General features: G+C 46.8%; 2 protein-coding genes across 4 annotated transcripts in view; one reads left to right on the forward strand and one right to left on the reverse strand.

The window, feature by feature from the left end:
- ACSL5 (acyl-CoA synthetase long chain family member 5) overlaps positions 1-20,139 on the reverse strand; it is a 369,346-nt gene that overhangs the window by 106,075 nt on the left and 243,132 nt on the right. The gene's annotated exons all lie outside the window — the stretch shown is intronic.
- LOC143769447 (guanylate cyclase 2G-like) overlaps positions 1-20,139 on the forward strand; it is a 34,964-nt gene that overhangs the window by 1,864 nt on the left and 12,961 nt on the right. The window contains exons 4-13 of one of the 3 annotated variants that reach the window (XM_077258029.1): positions 1,490-1,593; positions 1,874-2,040; positions 4,629-4,760; positions 5,291-5,377; positions 5,561-5,665; positions 6,652-6,723; positions 6,998-7,166; positions 15,595-15,750; positions 15,870-16,047; positions 16,319-16,459. In XM_077258029.1, coding sequence (XP_077114144.1) covers positions 1,490-1,593; positions 1,874-2,040; positions 4,629-4,760; positions 5,291-5,377; positions 5,561-5,665; positions 6,652-6,723; positions 6,998-7,166; positions 15,595-15,750; positions 15,870-16,047; positions 16,319-16,459 — 1,311 coding nt within the window. The remainder of the gene's footprint in view (positions 1-1,489; positions 1,594-1,873; positions 2,041-4,628; positions 4,761-5,290; positions 5,378-5,560; positions 5,666-6,651; positions 6,724-6,997; positions 7,167-15,594; positions 15,751-15,869; positions 16,048-16,318; positions 16,460-20,139) is intronic. The other 2 variants (XM_077258030.1, XM_077258032.1) reach the window with 2 other exon arrangements.

Genomic DNA, 20,139 nt, shown 5'->3' on the forward strand with positions numbered 1-20,139 from the left:
TCACACTGCTCCTGGGTGACCTTATGCCACTCCTGGTACAATAATGTCAGCCGTTCTTCGTTTGATGGCTTGTGACTATCCATCTTCCTCCTGATTGCATTCCAGAGGTTTTCAATGGGGTTCAGGTCTGGAGATTGGGATGGCCATGAAGGGGATTTGATGTGGTGGTCCTTCATCCACACCTTGATTGACCTAGCTGTGTTGCATTGTCCTGCTGGAACAACCAGTCCTCAGAGTTGGGGAACATGGCCTAAGCAGAAGGGATCAGCTGATTTTCCAGGATAACCTTGTATGCGGCTTGATTCATACGTCCTTCGCAAAGATTAACCTGCCCAATTCCAGCCTTGCTGAAGCATCCCCAGATCATCACCGATCCTCCACCAAATTTCACAGTGGGTGCAAGACACTGTGACTTGTACATTTCTCCAGGTCTCCGTCTAACCATTAGACGACCAGGTGTTGGGAAAAGCTGAAAATTAGACTCATCAGAGAAGATTACCTTACTCCATTCCTCTATAGTTCAATCCTTATGGTCTTTGGCAAACTTCAGTCTGGTTCTCCTTTGCTTCTCATTGATGAAAGGCTTTTTTCTAGCTTTACGTGACTTGAGTCCTTCCTCTAGGAGCCTGTTACGAACTGTTCTTGCCGTGCACTTCACCCCAGCTGCCATTTGCCATTTCTTTTGTTGGTCACTTCATGTCATCCTGTGGTTGGTGAGCGACAATCGAATAAGACGACGGTCATCCCGGTCAGTGGAGAGTCGTTTTTGCCCTCTGCCGGTCTGTAGCTTTGTTGTCCCCAATTTCTGCTGCTTGACCTTGTTGTAATGGACTGCCGTCTTAGATATTTTAAGGATGGAGGCAACATGACGCTCCTTGTGTCCCTCTGCTAGTAAAGCCAGAACTGAGCCCTTCTATTCCTCACTCAAGACTTTTCTTTTCAACTCCTTTGGCACGGATAAAAGTTATTTTGTCATTCCTATTACTTTAGGGATAGTACTAGCACTTGTTTTGCCATCCAGCTTTTCCTATTGCCAGAGGATTGTGAACAGCTCAGCAGGGTTTTTTATACTTTCCTTTGTTAAATAAGATTTGGTTCAAGTATCACCTATCACCTAATCAGAAGCACATTTAGTAGAATGAGGCGTCCTCTGGCTGGAATTCAACTGACACTGGAATGGAACGGCTGTCAGACATGGAGAGAAGCGGATTTTTATACAACTGTGCAGTGGGTTCTTAATTTTTTCTAGAGCTGAATAGTGGGAATTCAACTCCAAAGCGACACAGTGAAGCCTTATTGGGGCTCATGAAGGGTTAATGGTCTGCGTTCAGCTCCTGCTTTCATATAGTCATATGGACACCGCACAGGGCAGGGATTGCAGCGCACAGGGCAGGGATTGCAGCTTACTCACCCACAGACAGGGGGAGCCATAGAGGGCTAACCTGTAATCTAACAATGAGCTGACCCTATTGATATGTCGCCAATGTAGCCCCACAAGTGCCTTCTCGCAGATCAACTGGCCGGGAACGACTCGTCCTAAAGACCGGCCGGACTGTGGGTTCCTCAATGAGCTCTGCAGAGTCACACTGACCAGTAAGTACCGGTGCCCCAACCGCCCCCGTGGGATCAGACTAGATATTGCCCCATGAGGTGGGCAGGAATTATTAAGACACATTAACTATCAGCAACTTATAGCAATGCAACCTGCTCTGTAATTCAAGGCAAACATGACCGCCCCTTTAATAACGCAAATGGGCAGCGACTGCACAATGACAGGAGACACAACGCAGCAATCATCCGTCTGTAACAGAATCCTAAATCTAACTGACGAATACGTGTAATAATTAACCCTCTCCATGCCTGGTTATTGCAGACATTCCTCTTCTTGCACTGATCATCACCCTCATCGTCACTGGTGTGGCCGGGCTCATCTTTGTGTTTTACCTCCTGGTTCAGAAAGGGAAACTTAAGACACAGTTTAACAGTGAATTTTGGTGGCTGATTAAATATGAAGAAATTTCCATTCTCAAAGACACCAAGGTGAGAGAAATCAGGCTTACACCCTGTACTGCAATCCAGAGCTGCACTCACTATTCTGCTGGTGCAGTCACTGTGTACATACATTACATTACTGATCCTGAGTTACAGCCTGTATTTTACTCCAGAGCTGCACTCACTATTCTGCTGATGCAGTCACTGTGTACATACATTACATTACTGATCCTGAGTTACCTCCTGTATTATACTCCAGAGCTGCCCTCACTATTCTGCTGGTGCAGTCACTGTGTACATACATTACTGATCCTGAGTCACATCCTGTATTATACCCCAGAGCTGCACTCACTATTCTGCTGGTGCAGTCACTGTGTACATACATTACATTACTGATCCTGAGTTACCTCCTGTATTATACTCCAGAGCTGCCCTCACTATTCTGCTGGTGCAGTCACTGTGTACATACATTACATTACTGATCCTGAGTTACATCCTGTATTACACTCCAGAGCTGCACTCACTATTCTGCTGGTGCAGTCACTGTGTACATACATTACATTACTGATCCTGAGTTACACCCTGTATTATACCCCAGAACTGCACTCACTATTCTGCTGGTGCAGTCACTGTGTACATACATTACATTACTGATCCTGAGTTACATCCTGTATTATACTCCAGAGCTGCACTCACTATTCTGCTGGTGCAGTCACTGTGTACATACATTACATTACTGATCCTGAGTTACATCCTGTATTATACCCCAGAACTACACTCACTATTCTGCTGGTGCACTCACTGTGTACATACATTACATTACTGATCCTGAGTTACCTCCTGTATTATACTCCAGAGCTGCCCTCACTATTCTGCTGGTGCAGTCACTGTGTACATTACACTACTGATCCTGAGTCACATCCTGTATTATACCCCAGAGCTGCACTCACTATTCTGCTGGTGCACTCACTGTGTACATACATTACATTACTGATCCTTAGTTACCTCCTGTATTATACTCCAGAGCTGCACTCACTATTCTGCTGGTGCAGTCACTGTGTACATACATTACATTACTGATCCTGAGTTACATCCTGTATTATACTCCAGAGCTGCACTCACTATTCTGCTGGTGCAGTCACTGTGTACATACATTACATTACTGATCCTGAGTTACATCCTGTATTATACTCCAGAGCTGCACTCACTATTCTGCTGGTGCACTCACTGTGTACATACATTACATTACTGATCCTGAGTTACATCCTGTATTATACCCCAGAGCTGCACTCACTATTCTGCTGGTGCAGTCAATGTGTACATACATTACATTACTGATCCTGAGTTACCTCCTGTATTATACCCCAGAGCTGCACTCACTATTCTGCTGGTGCAGTCACTGTGTACATACATTACATTACTGATCCTGAGTTACCTCCTGTATTATACCCCAGAGCTGCACTCACTATTCTGCTGGTGCAGTCACTGTGTACATACATTACATTACTGATCCTGAGTTACCTCCTGTATTATACCCCAGAGCTGCACTCACTATTCTGCTGGTGCAGTCACTGTGTACATACATTACATTACTCATCCTGAGTTACATCCTGTATTATACTCCAGAGCTGCACTCACTATTCTGCTGGTGCAGTCACTGTGTACATACATTACATTACTGATCCTGAGTCACATCCTGTATTATACCCCAGAGCTGCACTCACTATCCTGCTGGAGCAGTCACTGTGTACATACATTACATTACTGATCCTGAGTTACCTCCTGTATTATACCCCAGAGCTGCACTCACTATTCTGCTGGTGCAGTCACTGTGTACATACATTACTGATCCTGAGTTACATCCTGTATTATACCCCAGAGCTGCACTCACTATCCTGCTGGAGCAGTCACTGTGTACATACATTACATTACTGATCCTGAGTTACATCCTGTATTATACTCCAGAGCTGCACTCACTATTCTGCTGGTGCAGTCACTGTGTACATACATTACATTACTGATCCTGAGTTACATCCTGTATTATACTCCAGAGCTGCACTCACTATTCTGCTGGTGCAGTCACTGTGTACATACATTACATTACTGATCCTGAGTTACCTCCTGTATTATACCCCAGAGCTGCACTCACTATTCTGCTGGTGCAGTCACTGTGTACATACATTACATTACTGATCCTGAGTTACCTCCTGTATTATACTCCAGAGCTGCACTCACTATTCTGCTGGTGCACTCACTGTGTACCCTGCACTGTGCTCTGCCTTCGGTTGGATGAGATCCTCGCTGATTTCCATAATGTCGGACTCCGGCTTTGCGGTTACTTCGGTGTTTGTCCAGAATCTTTCTGACTGTTTGCATTATCAGTCAGCACTAAATGAATGTAGAGAACCCTGTAGATAGAAGACATTGTGCGTCTCCCGCGGGGTCCAAGCAGCCCCCCGTGGTTTGGAGGATGTGGTTACATCTGTGGATTGCATGTCTTCTATAACCTGTGGATGTCTGTATGTGGGGGCGAGAGAGTGAGACCCCCTCCATCCTCTTACTTCTAATATTGGATGAAGCTTTTCTGCTGGGTACATGGACGATGTATATGGTCTTGTCCCCCCTGCTCTCCTCAGACACCCTCGAGTACTCCATCCAAAAGAGTGGGGAGTCTGGCGTCCAGCGCCATCATTTCCAGCAATCAGAGCTGCACGTTCACCGACAGGCAAGGAAAAGAGCGGTTCTACTCCACCATCGGTGTTTACCAGGTAACCGCCACTACCCCACGCATCAGGCATCATCTAATCTTATCCTCTAGTCACCTCCAGAGCTGCACTCACTATTTCTGCTGTTACATTAGGTCTTATCCTACAATCACCTCCAGAGCTGCAGTCACTATTCTGCTGTTACATTATGTCTTATCCAACAATCACCCCCTGAGCTGCACTCACTATTCTGCTGTTATATCTTGTCTTATCCTCTAGTCACCTCCAGAGCTGCACTCACTATTTCTGCTGTTATATTAGGTCTTATCCTACAATCACCTCCAGAGCTGCAGTCACTATTCTGCTGTTACATTATATCTTATCCAACAATCACCCCCTGAGCTGCACTCACTATTCTGCTGTTATATCTTGTCTTATCCTCTAGTCACCTCCAGAGCTGCAGTCACTATTCTACTGTTACATTATGTCTTATCCTACAATCACCCCCAGAGCTGCAGTCACTATTCTACTGTTACATTATGTCTTATCCTCCAGTCACCTCAATGTGATGCAATGAGGATTATGTATTTTAGGGTAATAATGTCGCTTTGAAGTATCTCAATGACCAAACGGCTGCGACGCGCGTCAGAAGCTCATCTGTCCTAAAGGAATTCTCTTTGGTAAGACTTTCCAATATTTTCTGTAATATCCTTTGGTAATAGCACCTGACACATTATCGTGACACGTGGATACCATGAGAACATTTACTGGTGTGTGTCCCTTTAAGAACCTTCAGTTGTATCAGCTGAGACTTTGTAGCAATTTGGTATTTTCTGATCCTAAACCTCTGTCTATGGCTCCAGATCCGGGAGCTGAAGCACGAGAACCTGAACACGTTCTTCGGTGTCTGCATTGAGCCCCCCGATGTTTGTGTTGTGACCCAATACTGCAAGAAGGGGAGTCTGAAGGTACGAGAGCAAAACGGGGCCTAAAGGTGGGCACTTGTAGTGTGGGGGGTCGGCATGTCTGCTTTGGGTCACTCGGACAACATTATTACATTTTGGGGGCTCACTGTGAGGATTATTTCTTTCCATGTTTTTAGGTGGCACATAGGAGGCATGAATCCTTTATTAGGGGCACAGAGATGGGCGTTTATCTGTGCGGAGGGCACAAAGGCGGCTATTACTACTGTCACCCATGATAAAGGCGCCACATAGGACTACGGAAGCCTAATAGAATGTGGAATGTAGCGGGGGCTCCAGTGCTGATTTCTGGGTTCTCTTATCATGTAGGGTGCAGGTGACGCCATAACTGTGTGGGGCACTATTAATATCAGTCTGGGCACAATATGGGGCACGGCTTGGCACTATTAGTTTTGGGGTTCTTTCTATGTGGCACTGTCCGTGGGGCACTTTTTACAAGGTAATTATGGCAATGACATCATTATTTTTAAGTACTGTATTTGAGGGTAACGTTTCCAACAGTAAATGCAGTAATGGGGCAAAGACGGACATAACAGGCTCAGGATTAGGGGCAGGAGCAGAATGTGGAGTTCATGTTGGTTGGTAAAAGGTGGGGGGAAGCAGAAAACGCAAAGGGACACCCAAATCTGCAATCGGGGCATTGGCTGGAGGAAGAGATCACAACGGTCTGTGCCAGATGGAAAAGACTAGAAGAGTAAAGGAGAGAAGTTAGAAAGAAAAATAATAGAAAAACATAGGATAGATGGATATATAGATGTAGATAATAGATAGATAGATAATAGATAGAAAAATAGATAGAAAAATAAATAATAGATAAATAGATCATTGTTAGGTCATTGATAGATCATAGATAATAGATAGATAGATAGATAATAGATAGATAACAGTAAGTAGATAGATAGATAGATAGATAGATAGATAATAGATAGATACATGGATGGATTCTCATCATGTTTTCTTGGTAATTTCAGGACGTTTTGCACAATACTGACATAGAGCTGGACTGGGTCTTTAAACTTTCCTTTGCTCATGACATTGTGAATGTGAGTATTGTGAGATCGGCTCCTGACCTTTTTCTGTTTTGCTCCCACGTGCCACTTTTTCTCCATCCAAAACTGCATTGGGGATTTGCTGAGACTTGTAGTTTCATAACAGCTGCAGAACCACAGATCGCTGCTGCTTCAAAGCATAAATTATTCAGTTCTCTGCTGAGCAGCATTGTGGGAGGTGCGGTGTATCCACCATCCAATGTTATATACTCATGTCCCACACTGCAATGTACCAGAATACAAATTCATGATTTTTTTCTCATTACAGGGGATGGGATTTCTGCACAGCAGCCCCCTGGACTCTCATGGAAATTTGAAGCCTACAAATTGCTTGGTAGATAGTCGCATGCAAGTTAAACTCTCAGGCTTTGCTTTATGGGAATTCACGCACGGCACAACCCATAGAGACCTCACAACTAAAAATGTCAACTATTCAGGTAGGAAGGAAACAGACAAATAATGGGAATTCCTCTTAGTGCAATGTATTATACTCCAGAGCTGCACTCGCTATTCTACTGGTGCAGTCACTGTGTACATACATTACTGATCCTGAGTTACATCTTGTATTATACACCAGAGCTGCACTCACTATTCTGCTGGTGCAGCCACTGTGTACATACATTACATTACTGATCCTGAGTTACATCCTGTATTATACACCAGAGCTGCACTCACTATTCTGCTGGTGCAGTCACTGTGTGCATACATTACATTACTGATCCTGAGTTACATCCTGTATTATACTCCAGAGCTGCACTCACTATTCTGCTGGTGCAGTCACTGTGTACATACATTACATTACTGATCCTGAGTTACCTCCTGTATTATATTCCAGAGCTGCACTCACTATTCTGCTGGTGCAGTCACTGTGTACATTACATTACTGATCCTGAGTTACATCTTGTATTATACCCCAGAGCTGCACTCACTATTCTGCTGGTGCAGTCACTGTGTACATACATTACTGATCCTGAGTTACATCCTGTATTATACCCCAGAGCTGCACTCACTATTCTGCTGGTGCAGTCACTGTGTACATACATTACATTACTGATCCTGAGTTACCTCCTGTATTATATTCCAGAGCTGCACTCACTATTCTGCTGGTGCAGTCACTGTGTACATTACATTACTGATCCTGAGTTACATCTTGTATTATACCCCAGAGCTGCACTCACTATTCTGCTGGTGCAGTCACTGTGTACATACATTACATTACTGATCCTGAGTTACATCCTGTATTATACTCCAGAGCTGCACTCACTATTCTGCTGGTGCAGTCACTGTGTACATACATTACATTACTGATCCTGAGTTACATCTTGTATTATACACCAGAGCTGCACTCACTATTCTGCACTTGCAGTCCCAGCGTACATTGATGTTCCATCTTCATGTTGTTCTGTGTTTCTGTAGATGTTTGTGTCATTGTCTTTATGTGGATACAATGTAACTGCCAGGGAAGCATTGCTGAGAACACAACACAGCGTCCATGCAGAAATATTCCACTTTTATTAAACATTAAATATCTGACAATAACACAGTGCTCATAGATTCTCTACACTGCTCGTGTTTCCAGTGCTAGTGGGAATCTTTTGTGTTCTCGCTGATATGATGTACATTTTTCCACCTGTTTCCACATCAGTTTTAGCTGTATTATTATTATTATTTCTCCATTACTCCACAATATTGTTATTGTCCAATATGTCATGGCTCACACCAATATGTCCGGGATCCCGGGGAGGATACCTGTATCGTCACCACTGCTCACACCAATTTGTCACAAACCGGGGTGGTTTGGTTGTCCCTGGTTCCTTCTGAAGGAGATTTATCTATATCCCACTTCCCAGATCCGGTTTGGAACTTGCAGCTCTCTGGTGCCCCTTTACCCTCAAGTCAGATTAGGTACTGTACCTGGGGTAATTAGTCGCCAGAAAGGCTGCCTGCTATGTACTGGCTATTGGGCTTACTGCAGCGAGGGCGATTTAACTACTCCCACTCTGGCGAGAACAATAATTAACAACGCCGCAGTCGCTACAAAGCTTCACAATCGCACAGAACAAAGTATGCTGCCATCAGCTCCAATCTTCACAAGGATTAACGGGTCCGGAGCCAACCCAAATCAGTAGCGTAATTCACTTCAGAGGACACGACAGTTCGTTTATAGACAATGAAGCGACAAGCTAGTAGATTATATATTTTACTCCATAAAAAGGTAGGCAGGTAGTACATTACAAATTACAAAATAAAATAGGATTAACGTAGAAAAGAGAACACTTACAGGTCGTTATGTCATGGTATCATCTTGGCTGGCCTGTGGCTTAGGAGGATAAATACATCCAGATGCATAGAACAGCTTTGCCGAGCTGTTGTTAGCTCGCTTCCTGGGCCAAGAATAACACCCGGTTCAGCAGGGGTAAAGATATCACTAAGTGGGCTGAGTAATGACATGCACTGCTCTTCCAGCTATTTACATTTCTTGAGCCCCAGACAAAGACATTCCTGGGTCAGTAAGGGAGGGGGAACGAGGGGCTTTACGGGATTGGTCCAGTGATTCTAGTGAGGGTTTTGAATTACACATATACAAGCAGCAGGCAGCGAGAGAAGGGGGTTGGTATAGCCCGCAGTGTGTGTCTTGGCAGCTTTAACCCCTTCACCCCCGGAGCTTTTTCCGTTTTTCCGTTTTCGTTTTTCGCTCCCCTCCTTCCCAGAGCCATAACTTTTTTATTTTTCTGTCAATTTGGCCATGTGAGGGCTTATTTTTTGCGGGACGAGTTGTACTTTTGAACGACATCATTGGTTTTACCATGTCGTGTACTAGAAAACGGGAAAAAAATTCCAAGTGCAGTGAAATTGCAAAAAAAGTGCAATCCCACACTTGTTTTTTGCTTGCCTATTTTGCTAGGTTCACTAAATGCTAAAACTGACCTGCCATTATGATTCTCCAGGTTAGTACGAGTTCATAGACACCTAACATGACTAGGTTCTTTTTTACCTAAGTGGTGAAAAAAAATTCCAAACTTTGCAAAAAAATAAATAAATAAAATTGTGCCATTTTCCGATACCCGTAGCGTCTCCATTTTTCGTGATCTGGGGTCGGGTGAGGGCTTATTTTTTGCGTGCCGAGCTGGCATTTTTAATGATAGCATTTTGGTGCAGATACGTTCTTTTGATCGCCCGTTATTGCATTTTAATGCAATGTCGTGGCGACCAAAAAAACGTAAATCTGGCGTTTCGATTTTTTTTTTCATTACGCCGTTTAGCGATCAGGTTAATGCTTTTTTTATTGATAGATCGGGCGATTCTGAACGCGGCGATACCAAATATGTGTAGGTTGGGTTTTTTTTTTATTGATTTATTTTGATTGGGGCGAAAGGGGGGTGATTTAAACTTTTATATTTTTTTTATTTTTTTCACATTTTTTTTTACTTTTTTTTAAAACTTTTACTATGCTTCTATAGCCTCCATGGGAGGCTAGAAGCAGGCACAGCCCGATCGGCTCTGCTACATAACAGCGATCATCAGATCGCTGTTATGTAGCTAAAATGCAGGTGTGCTGTGAGCGCCGACCACAGGGGGGCGCTCACAGCCACCGGCGATCAGTAACCATAGAGGTCTCCAGGACCTCTATGGTTACAATGTACAAGCATCGCCGACCTCCGATCATGTGACGGGGGTCGGCGATGCGCTCATATCCGGCCGCACGGCCGGATGCGGTAGTTAAATGCCGCTGTCTGAGTTTGACAGCGGCATTTAACTAGTTAATAGCGGCGGGTGAAATCGCGCTATTAAAAAACAGCTGACATGTCGCGACTTTGATGTGCGCTCACCGCCGGAGCGCACATCAAAGCGGGGGTCCCGACATGTGACGTACTATTCCGTCACATGTCGGGAAGGGGTTAAGGGACTTAGCAGAGCTCAGTGTGCATGATAATACACAATCAAATACCTCATGTTCCTGACACCTCCCCCTTTTGGACTGCGCTATGGAGGCAGGACCTCGCGGTACTCCTCCATGCGCACCTCAGCAGGTTCACCCTGGTGGGACAACCTGCCTGCATTGCCATGCTCTCTGCCCATTTTGTGTTTGATTGTAAAATCGTACTGCTGGAGGGCAAGGCTCCAGCATAGCAACCTTCCGTTGGTTTCACACCTGGCTTGTAGACAGGGCAGAGGGTTGTGGTCTGTCACCACAGTAAAGGGGCGACCGTGTAAGTAGGGCTGCAAGCATTGCAGGGCCCAGACTATGGCCAGGCACTCCTCGATGGTGGAATAGGCCACTTCCCTCAGCAGAAACTTCTGGCTCAGGTACAACTCGTGGTTCCCCGAGTCGACCTGGCTGAGCACAGCACCGAGGCCAAACTCGCTGGTGTCAGTCTGCACCTAGAATGGTCGACTGCTGTTGAATGCTTTCAACACAGGGGTGTTGCACAGTGCTGTTTTCAGTGCCTGGAAGGCCCCCTCACAGCCGTCAGTCCAGTCGACTATGTGGGGTGGACTCTTCCTGGTGAGGTCTGTCAAGGGTTTTGCCAGGCTACTATAGTGCTGTACGAAGTGCCTATAGTACTCTGTAGTGCCCAGGAAGGACATCACCTGTTTCCTGGTCCTGGGGGTGGGTCAGGACACGATCGTGTCCACTTTCCCAGGCCCTGGCTTTATGGAGCCCCCGCCTACCACAGTGAGGACGTATTGCTTTCCAGAGCTGCTGGGGACAGCCAGCGGGCCTACAGTGTCCACCGCGATCCTCTGGAAAGGCTCCTCTATCACTGGCAAAGAGATCAGGGGAGCCTTGAGAGCCGGCCCCGCCTTCCCCACTATTTGGCAGGTGATACAGGAGCGGCAGTAGTTTGTCACATCTGTCCCCATCTTGGGCCAATAGAAGTGTTGAGACAGCCGGGCCCTAGTTTTGCTGATCCCCAAGTGTCCAGCGAGTGGGATCTCATGGGCAATCCGCAACAACTCACTCCTGAACTGGTGCGGGATGACCAGCTGTCTTTCTGCAGCGCCCCAGAGTCCTGGTCGTTGCAGTAATGTCGTTCTTCCACCAGGGGGAGTGATATTATGTCTGAAGGTAATAAAGGAGATCTTCCTACCAGGTATCACAAACCACACACCACACTTCACACTCCAGACCACCACGGGGAGCCTTGCTCCTATCTACTAGGGCACTCCTCACAGAAGGGTAAAACTGGTGGGCTGGATAGAAAGTTAGGGAGAAGCTGGCTGGGCTTTGCCCAGGCAACACCTGTCAGGCAGACAGGGGGAAAGGAGGAACATCGGAGCTGCAGACAGAGGGTCCCTGACAGGGGTGGGATCCTGTCGGAGGCCTAGCGGGACAGAAAGACACGGAGCTGCGCCTGCCCCACGTGCGGCAGCATCCTAAGAAAGGACACGAAGAGAATTGTATTGTTGAGGGTGAGAAACGAAGTCATAGCACAAGGAGATAACACCAGAAGGAGTTCTGCCCACAGGGCTGCCTCCTTCTGAGGCGCGTAGCCGGTGGCCGGAACACCGAGGGAGCAACCGTCTCCAAGCCTTGCTCCAGAGACCGGCAGGACAGTCGATTCCAAGTCGGCTGCCCAACCTTAATACCCAGGAGGCACGGTGGCAACTGTGGGGGTCGGGGCGTCTCTAGGGTCCCTGTAAAAAAAGCCTCAGGCCATTAGTCATACGGGTTTGTCCTATCCATACCATCTGGGGGACAGAGAGGAAGACATAACATCTAGAAGATCTACAACAGTTGTGAGGACCTTACCGAGAGGCTCAGCAGGGAGGTACTACAACACCCAGGCGCTAGAGGAAGGCTACTGATTTCCACCTGGATAAGGGGACTCTGGATTTGCCTTCAGACAGGCTGGACTCTGCCTGCCCTGTGGTCTGTACCCTGGACTGTGGATGCCGAAGCCTTCAGTAAAGGTAAAGAGACTGCAACCTTGTGTCCTTGTTATTCACTGTGCCTTACATCATCCACCATCACCATCCACACACTGGGAAGCCCTGGGGATACACTTCACCTGTGGGAAGGTATACCATCTAGCTGCCATAACATCACCTCAGCGGACCCCTCACAGCAGCGTCGGTCACTCTGACCGAATACCACAGGTGGCGTCACGAACATTATCCCTTTAAAGACCCTTCCCTTTTAATACGGACGTCCCTAGGGCCGCGGACCGGGTCAGCCACCGTGACATCCCCCTTGATAACCGAAGGGCCCGGCTCCGAGTACCCCACTGCCCTACTGGGGCCGATCCATTTCCCTCAACCACTCCTTTTGCAATTTTCTGGGTACTGTCTCCCGGTACAACCTCCCTCGTTCCCAGAACACCCTCTCCTTATCAGTCACAGAGGTGGGCGTCTCGACAAGGTGTCTCAAATTCTTCAGGCTCGTATCTGAGTGCAGAGCGGCCTGGAACTCCTGGCTAGGGGCAGCCAGAAGTGACGTCAGGGTCCCTTCCCAACGGGAACCCTCTAGGACGTGCTCTGGGTCCATCTCTGGTTCAGTCATGCCTGTGACTGAGGAGGGTCCAGAAGGCAGCACGTTATCTGCGATCCGGGCACTCTGACTGCGGGTGACAGCAGCTACGTAGGCTCTCTCCCCGGGGATTTCCACAGACCCATCAGCCGGCGCTGCTATGGGTACTATCTCCCCATCCACCCCCAACATTGCAGGAGCAGTGCTACTTATGGGGCAGTTACCGTCCTCTGTGGCACTGGTCAGTTGCATGGCATCACCTTCCTCACGGTTCCCATGCATCTCCCCATTTCCCTGAGCACCATCGCTTGCTCCTGTTAGGGCTTCCTCAGCCATCCCACCTCGCGGTGAGACTTGGCTGAGCACTCCTGCACCTGTGAACACATCATTCCTAGGAAACAAATGGTTATCAGGTAACCCATGCATATTTTCATCATTCGTATCATCAGTATTACTCTCTGCATTTTCAGAAAAATCATTATCAAGTACATTATTAAGCGGTAAAGCATTGTCAGGTAACACATGCAATTTCCCATTGCTATCATCAGCAGTCGATCGGGGAGGGGAGTCAGGGACATAGTATGCAACCATCCTCCCCAAATCAGTCCCTAATAAAACATGAGTGGGCAAGTTATCGGACAGCCCCACTTCCTTCACCCCGCTCCCGGCACCCCAATCTGTATACACCCAGGCCATTGGCAGGGAACAGCTGATGCCCCCAATCCTGGTGACAGTCAGGGTTTTCCCCGGAATGATCTCTTCAGGGGCCGCCAGTTCAGGTCGGATGAGAGTTCGTTCAGCCCCGGTGTCCTTGAGGTCTGTAGCGACATGGACCCCCACAGTGATGTGCTGCACACTGTCATGCACCCTCCCAACCGCCCCACACACCAAAAGAACTGCTGCATTAGGCCCTGGGGCCTTGGCTGGGGGATTCCTCTGCTTCTCTGGATAGTGAGCGCTGATATGACCGGTCCGCTTGCAGAAAAAACACTGGCGAGGGTCGGTGGTAGGTCTGATGCTGTTGGCCACGGGGACAGGACCTCTGTTGTGTTGGCTGGCAGGGGTACTGGTGTTGGTTGCAGGTTTACCCCCTCTCCAGCTGGCGGTGACTGGCTTCCGCACTTCCGATTTACGGTTGGCCTCATAGGCTTCAGCAATCTGCGCTGATTTAGTCACGTCTTTGGGCTCTCTGTCCATCATGAACTGTCGCACCTCAGCTGGGCAAAGATGGAAGAACTGGTCTTTGATCATCAGGTCCCGCAGCTGTGCAAAGGTGGTCACTGACAGTCCTTGGGTCCACTGGTCAAAGTGGGTCCCGAGTCCATGCACCCCACATTGCTGTAACTGTCAAGCTAGTCAATTATATATTTTACTCCATAAAAAGGTAGGCAGTGTTTACAAGGTATAAAAAGATATTATAAAGGTGACAATTCATATGTACATTACAGATTACAAAATAAAATAGGATTAACGTTGAAATGAGAACAGGTACAGGTTGTTATGTCATGGTATCATCTTGGCTGGCCTGTGGCTTAGGAGGATAAATACAGTACAGACAAAGGTTTGGACACACCTTCTCATTTAAAGATTTTTCACCCATGCTCATCACTAAGTGGGTGAGTAATGACATGCACTGCTCTTCCGACTATTTACGTTTCTTGAGCCCCAGACTAAGACATTCCTGGGTTAGTAAGGGAGGGGGAACGAGGGGCTTTACGGGATTGGTCCAGTGATTCTAGTGAGGGTTTTGAATTACACATATACAAGCAGCAGGCAGCGAGAGAAGGGGGGGTCGGGATGGCCTGCAGCGTGTGTCTTGTCAGCTTTAAAGGACTTAGCAGAGCTTAGTGTGCGTGGTAATACACAATCAAATACCTCATGTTCCTGACAGTTCTTGTCAGACGTTTAATGTTTAATAAAATGTAATATTTCTGCCAAACCCCTCATGTTTGATTTTACTCTTCATTTATGATCTACATTATTTAGATTGTTCTATCTATAACTTTTGGATTCTTTGAGAGATTTTCTTTTTCTTCGGTCATATGTCACAGCGTAGGCGTATGCTCCAATGTCACAGCTTAGGGGTATGCTCCAATGTCACAGCTTAGGGGTATGCTCCAATGTCACAGCTTAGGGGTATGCTCCACTTAGCCGAGTGGATATGTTTGTAGGTTTATACGGAGTCTATGCTGCTCTGCTCTGCCCTCTGGTGCCGCTGTGTGGAGTTCTGTGGGTTTCTTCCCCTGGTTTTTCACCATTCTGTGCACAGTGTGGCGATACAGTGCAGACTTTCAGATGCTTTTTTAGCAAGTGTGTAATGTCCTTGTGCTTTCACATGTTTCTGGCCATTTTTACTGTTCTGTGTCCCGTATTTTTATGTGTCGCCCGGATAGAACTTTATTGGACGTCTCCAGAACTGCTGCGACTGGAGCGATTTCCCTGCCAGGGAACCCAGAAAGGAGATGTCTACAGTTTTGCTCTGATTATGAGGGAGCTCATATATGACCACGAGGATGGACCTTTCCAGGACCTGGGCATGGAGCCGCAAGGTAAAATCTTTAATGTAGGTGGGGCTTGAAGGAATTGTTCACTTTTTGACAATTCCATTTGTAAATTGCAGTAAAATATTAGTTATTTAAATTCAGTTAGAAAATATTTAACATTTCAGAAATTATCCACAAAATCAAAGATCCAAATGCAACGATTCCCCTGCGACCGTCTCTGTCTGGGGAAAAATGCAATGAACGGATCATCGCCATGCTAAGAATGTGCTGGGACGAAAACCCAGAACGGCGGCCGTCATTCGTTTCTATAAGGAGAAGTCTGCGAGGAGCCAGCCCTGAAGGGTGAGTGTGAATCCTGCCGAGCAGGTGGAACCGCACTGGACACAGGAGCTTGCGATCTAAGAACTCTGACGTCTCGCATTATACGAGGAGCTTTGCACCACATTGCACCAGCTGGGGACAGTGGGGAGATGTCAGGAGCTGTGGAAACAAGCAGAATTAAGAGTGCAGCTCCGGATGTGACTTTAGTATGAAATAACGTAAGATCAGTGCAAAATAGGAAATAACAAGTATAATTATTGTGTTAACTCTTTGTGTGTGTGTCTCTGTGTAGACACGTCAGCATCTTGGACAATATGGTCAACAAGCTGGAGAAATACGCCAATCACCTAGAGGAGGTGGTGGAGGAACGGACGGTGCAGCTGGTGGCTGAGAAGAAGAAGACTGACAAGCTGCTGTCAACCATGTTACCAAGGTGAGCGCTACTGGACACTTAACCTCCGAGCCGACCAGGGATCTGATGGTTCTGAGACGCTGGTTATTAAAGGGCCATACACCACCAGACAATTCATGATTGCAATTATTATCAACACGGAAAATTATTCCTACTGCTTAAATAGCACGGACTCCAGTGAGGGGCAATATATTCTACTTAAATGCTTCATCATTTTTGCAATTTGGTTTCATTAAACAATTTGCATCATATAGGTTTTACAGGCTGTTTCTCAGCGAATTACTGACTGCGTAATGGTTAAAGAGGAGCTGAACTTTGATGTGGTCATAAATAACTGAGAGGAGCTCAGAAAAGACAGATACAGTTACACACTGGCCCTTAGAATGAGCTCACTGACAGATTCTCTACTAACCTTATTATTAGGTTATTATAACCTCAGCCCCCAATACGCAGGATGAGTCGCTCTCGCCAGCATATTCATCGGACCAGTGCTATCTGTTTTGGTTATGGGATAGCACTCGGACCAATGTTGCATACAGTAATGGGGCAGTATGCTGTGATGTCAAGTCTATGGGTGTGTGGAAAACCACAGACTACAGTAGGATCACATTGGTTTCCATGGACTCAGAATGGAGAAGATGGAGACATGTCACTGTGCCAACGCTCGGATCAACCTCTGACCAGTGTCTGATAGTATGATCAGTCAGTCTGATTCTCTCCGATTACCGCAGCCAAGAAAGAGCCTTTAGAAGCCAAAAGATGCAAGAGTTTTAATGAAACCAAATTGCAAAAATTATTTTACTCCCAAATCTGTGCATTTAATTAAGAATAAAATACTGCCCAAAGTGCCTATGTGCTTTAAATATATGGTCCTAGAATTTAGTTGATGTTTTACTATGACGGGCCAGACACTATGGATACTATGTATCACCTTGCAGAATAAAGTGCACTTTGTGTTTATAGGGGACTACACGTTCATTGCACCAACATGGGTCAATTTGTGTTGAATTTCTCCAATTTTGTTGGTCATTAATGGGCTTTCTGGTTATACAACCTTTTGTTTCTTGTGGTGCACCCAATGCGCCAGCTCAGCTCAGCTCTTCTGTCAGGGCACAGCACGGCTCTATCATCTTTCTTTACCATATTTATGCATAATTATCTGGGTAGACTTAAACAAGTCTGTGCAATATGGAGATGCAGCCCACAGTACAGCAGATAACACTTCTTTTAAGCGTATTCTAATTCCACAGACATCATTGTCATAGTGCCCACAATCGAAGTTCCCCACCATTACGTTTTTGGAGTGTAGGAGACAATCCACATAAACACAGTAGAACATACAAACTCACATGTGGGATTTGAACTCAGGACTTCATCACTGCAAAGCTTTAGTTCTAACCACTGAGCCAACATTGTGCTAGCCACTGAGCCGCCATGAGCTAACCACTGAGCCACTGTGTGCTATCCATTGAGCCACTGTGTGCTAACCACTGAGGCACTGTGTGCTAACCACCGAGCCACCGTATGCTAACCACTGAGCCGACATGTGCTAACCACTGAGCCACCGTGTGCTAACCACTAAGCCGATGTGTGCTAACCACTGAGCCGATGTGTGCTAACCACTGAGCCACCGTGCTGCCCATGCCCAGGGTCATGTTCTTTTAGATGTAAGAAATGTGAAGATTGTTCCAGCTCCTTTTCAATTAAAAGTCCTTTATTGATCCATATCCTTAAAAATCATCCCTGCACAAAAGGGAATGTGAACAGCGACAAAAACCTGCTAATAGCTACGCGTTTCGATCTAAGAGATCTTCATCATGGCTGTTCACATTCCCTTTTGTGCAGGGATGATTTTTAAGGATATGGATCAATAAAGGACTTTTAATTGAAAAGGAGCTGGAACAATCTTCACATTTCTTACGTCTTCAAGCTGCTGCTACGTCTGGGTCAGGACGGGTTCACGTGCTCCTGTGGTCTGTTGGTGAGCTGACTGGGCCTTTGGCCCCTGTATTTTTCTATTGATATCATGTTCTTTTACCCTGGGTATGGTCTCACAGTTAAGGCCGGTTTCACACATCATTGTCTCCGGTACGTGTGGTGACAGTTTTCTCATGTACCGGAGACACTGACATGCGTAGACACATTGAAATGAATGGGTCTGTGAACATGTCAGCTGTTTTCACGGACAGTGTGTTCGTGTGCAAAAGAGGCAGACATGTCCATTTTCACCCGGACACACGGGCCGCAAAATGTGCCACACACGTGCACACGGAGAACATTGCACACTGTCCTCCCTGTAACATGGCCGGCCGCGGGGGAAGTAGCGCTACTGTAAGCGCTGTTCCCCTGCGTGTGGTGCTGAACGCGGCTGTCATTATTCTCTCCTGCTTTGCCGGCTAGCAGCATGAGCAGGGGAGAATGAATGAATGAATGAAAAACCCGACAAGGGGTCCCCCTATGTTTTTAAACCAACCCGGCAAAACTCATAGGTGCGGGCTGCTATTCTCAGGCTGGTAAGGGGCCATGGACATGGCCCCCCAGCCTAAAAACAGCAGCCCGCAGCTGCCCAGAAAAGGAGCATCTATTAGATGCGCCAATTCTGGAGCTTTGCCCAGTTTTTCCCACTGCCCTGTAGTGGTGGCAAGTGGGGTAATGAGGGGTTAATGTCACCTTCCTATTGTAATGTGACATTAAGCCCGACTTAGTAATGGAGAGGTGTCAATAAGACACCTCTCCATTACTAACCCTATAGTAGGTAAAGGGTTAAATAAGCACCATACAGTAAGAATAAAGTCTTTTACTGAAATCATACACCACACAGTTTTGCCATCTTTATTATACTGGTAATTCAAGTGACGCCCTCGATCTCCTGTAAAAAAATTAAAAATAACAAACCAACAATATACCATACCTGTCCGGCGTTCAGTCAGTCCCACGCCGTAATCCATATCTGGGGTATATACAGTTTATAACTGTTCTGGCGGGGAACAGTGCTTACAGTAGCGCTACTTCTCCGGCATCCGTCCGTGTGGTACTGATGCTGCACATGGTTGCCACACATGTGCCGCACGTAGTACACACACGGACACTGATATCTCCGATACTGGTTTTTCCGGTACCAAAAATATCAAGATGTGTGAAACCGGCCTAAGGCTAAGTTCACATTGCGTTAGGGCAATCCGTTTAGCACTAGCGCTTGCGGATTGCGCTAACGCAATGTTTTTGGAGGGGCCGCGTTTAGGGGTCGCGCTAACGTCCCCGCTCTCGCAGATCCCCGATCTGCGAGAGCGGGGAACGGACCTCGGGCGCGCCGCGGATGCTGCAAGCAGCGTCCGAGGCGCGCTACAAAAGAACGGCACATCACTAGCGCGAGCCGAAAAAGGCACGTGCTAGTGATGCGCTACAGGCAAAATTTACATTGCTGTCAATGGGTGCGCTAACGGACCTGTTGCACGGCGTTAATTGCGACATTTTCGCCGTGCAACGCTGTCCGTTAGCGATCACCCACTAACGCAATGTGAACCTAGCCTAAGAGAGACCATTCAGGCAATGTGCAGAATCAGGGCTGGCAGAGAAAGGAGCTGCAAGGAGAGAAATAAGAACAGTCACAAATATGGGTTTGTTGCATTGTATCAGTGTAGAAAATCCTCTGAGAAGTAACTAAGTAACAGGAGCACAAAGCTTAGAATGATGGCGACGCT

This window comes from Ranitomeya variabilis, chromosome 4 (genome assembly GCF_051348905.1).
Source record: "Ranitomeya variabilis isolate aRanVar5 chromosome 4, aRanVar5.hap1, whole genome shotgun sequence".
Taxonomy (NCBI): Eukaryota; Metazoa; Chordata; class Amphibia; order Anura; family Dendrobatidae; genus Ranitomeya; species Ranitomeya variabilis.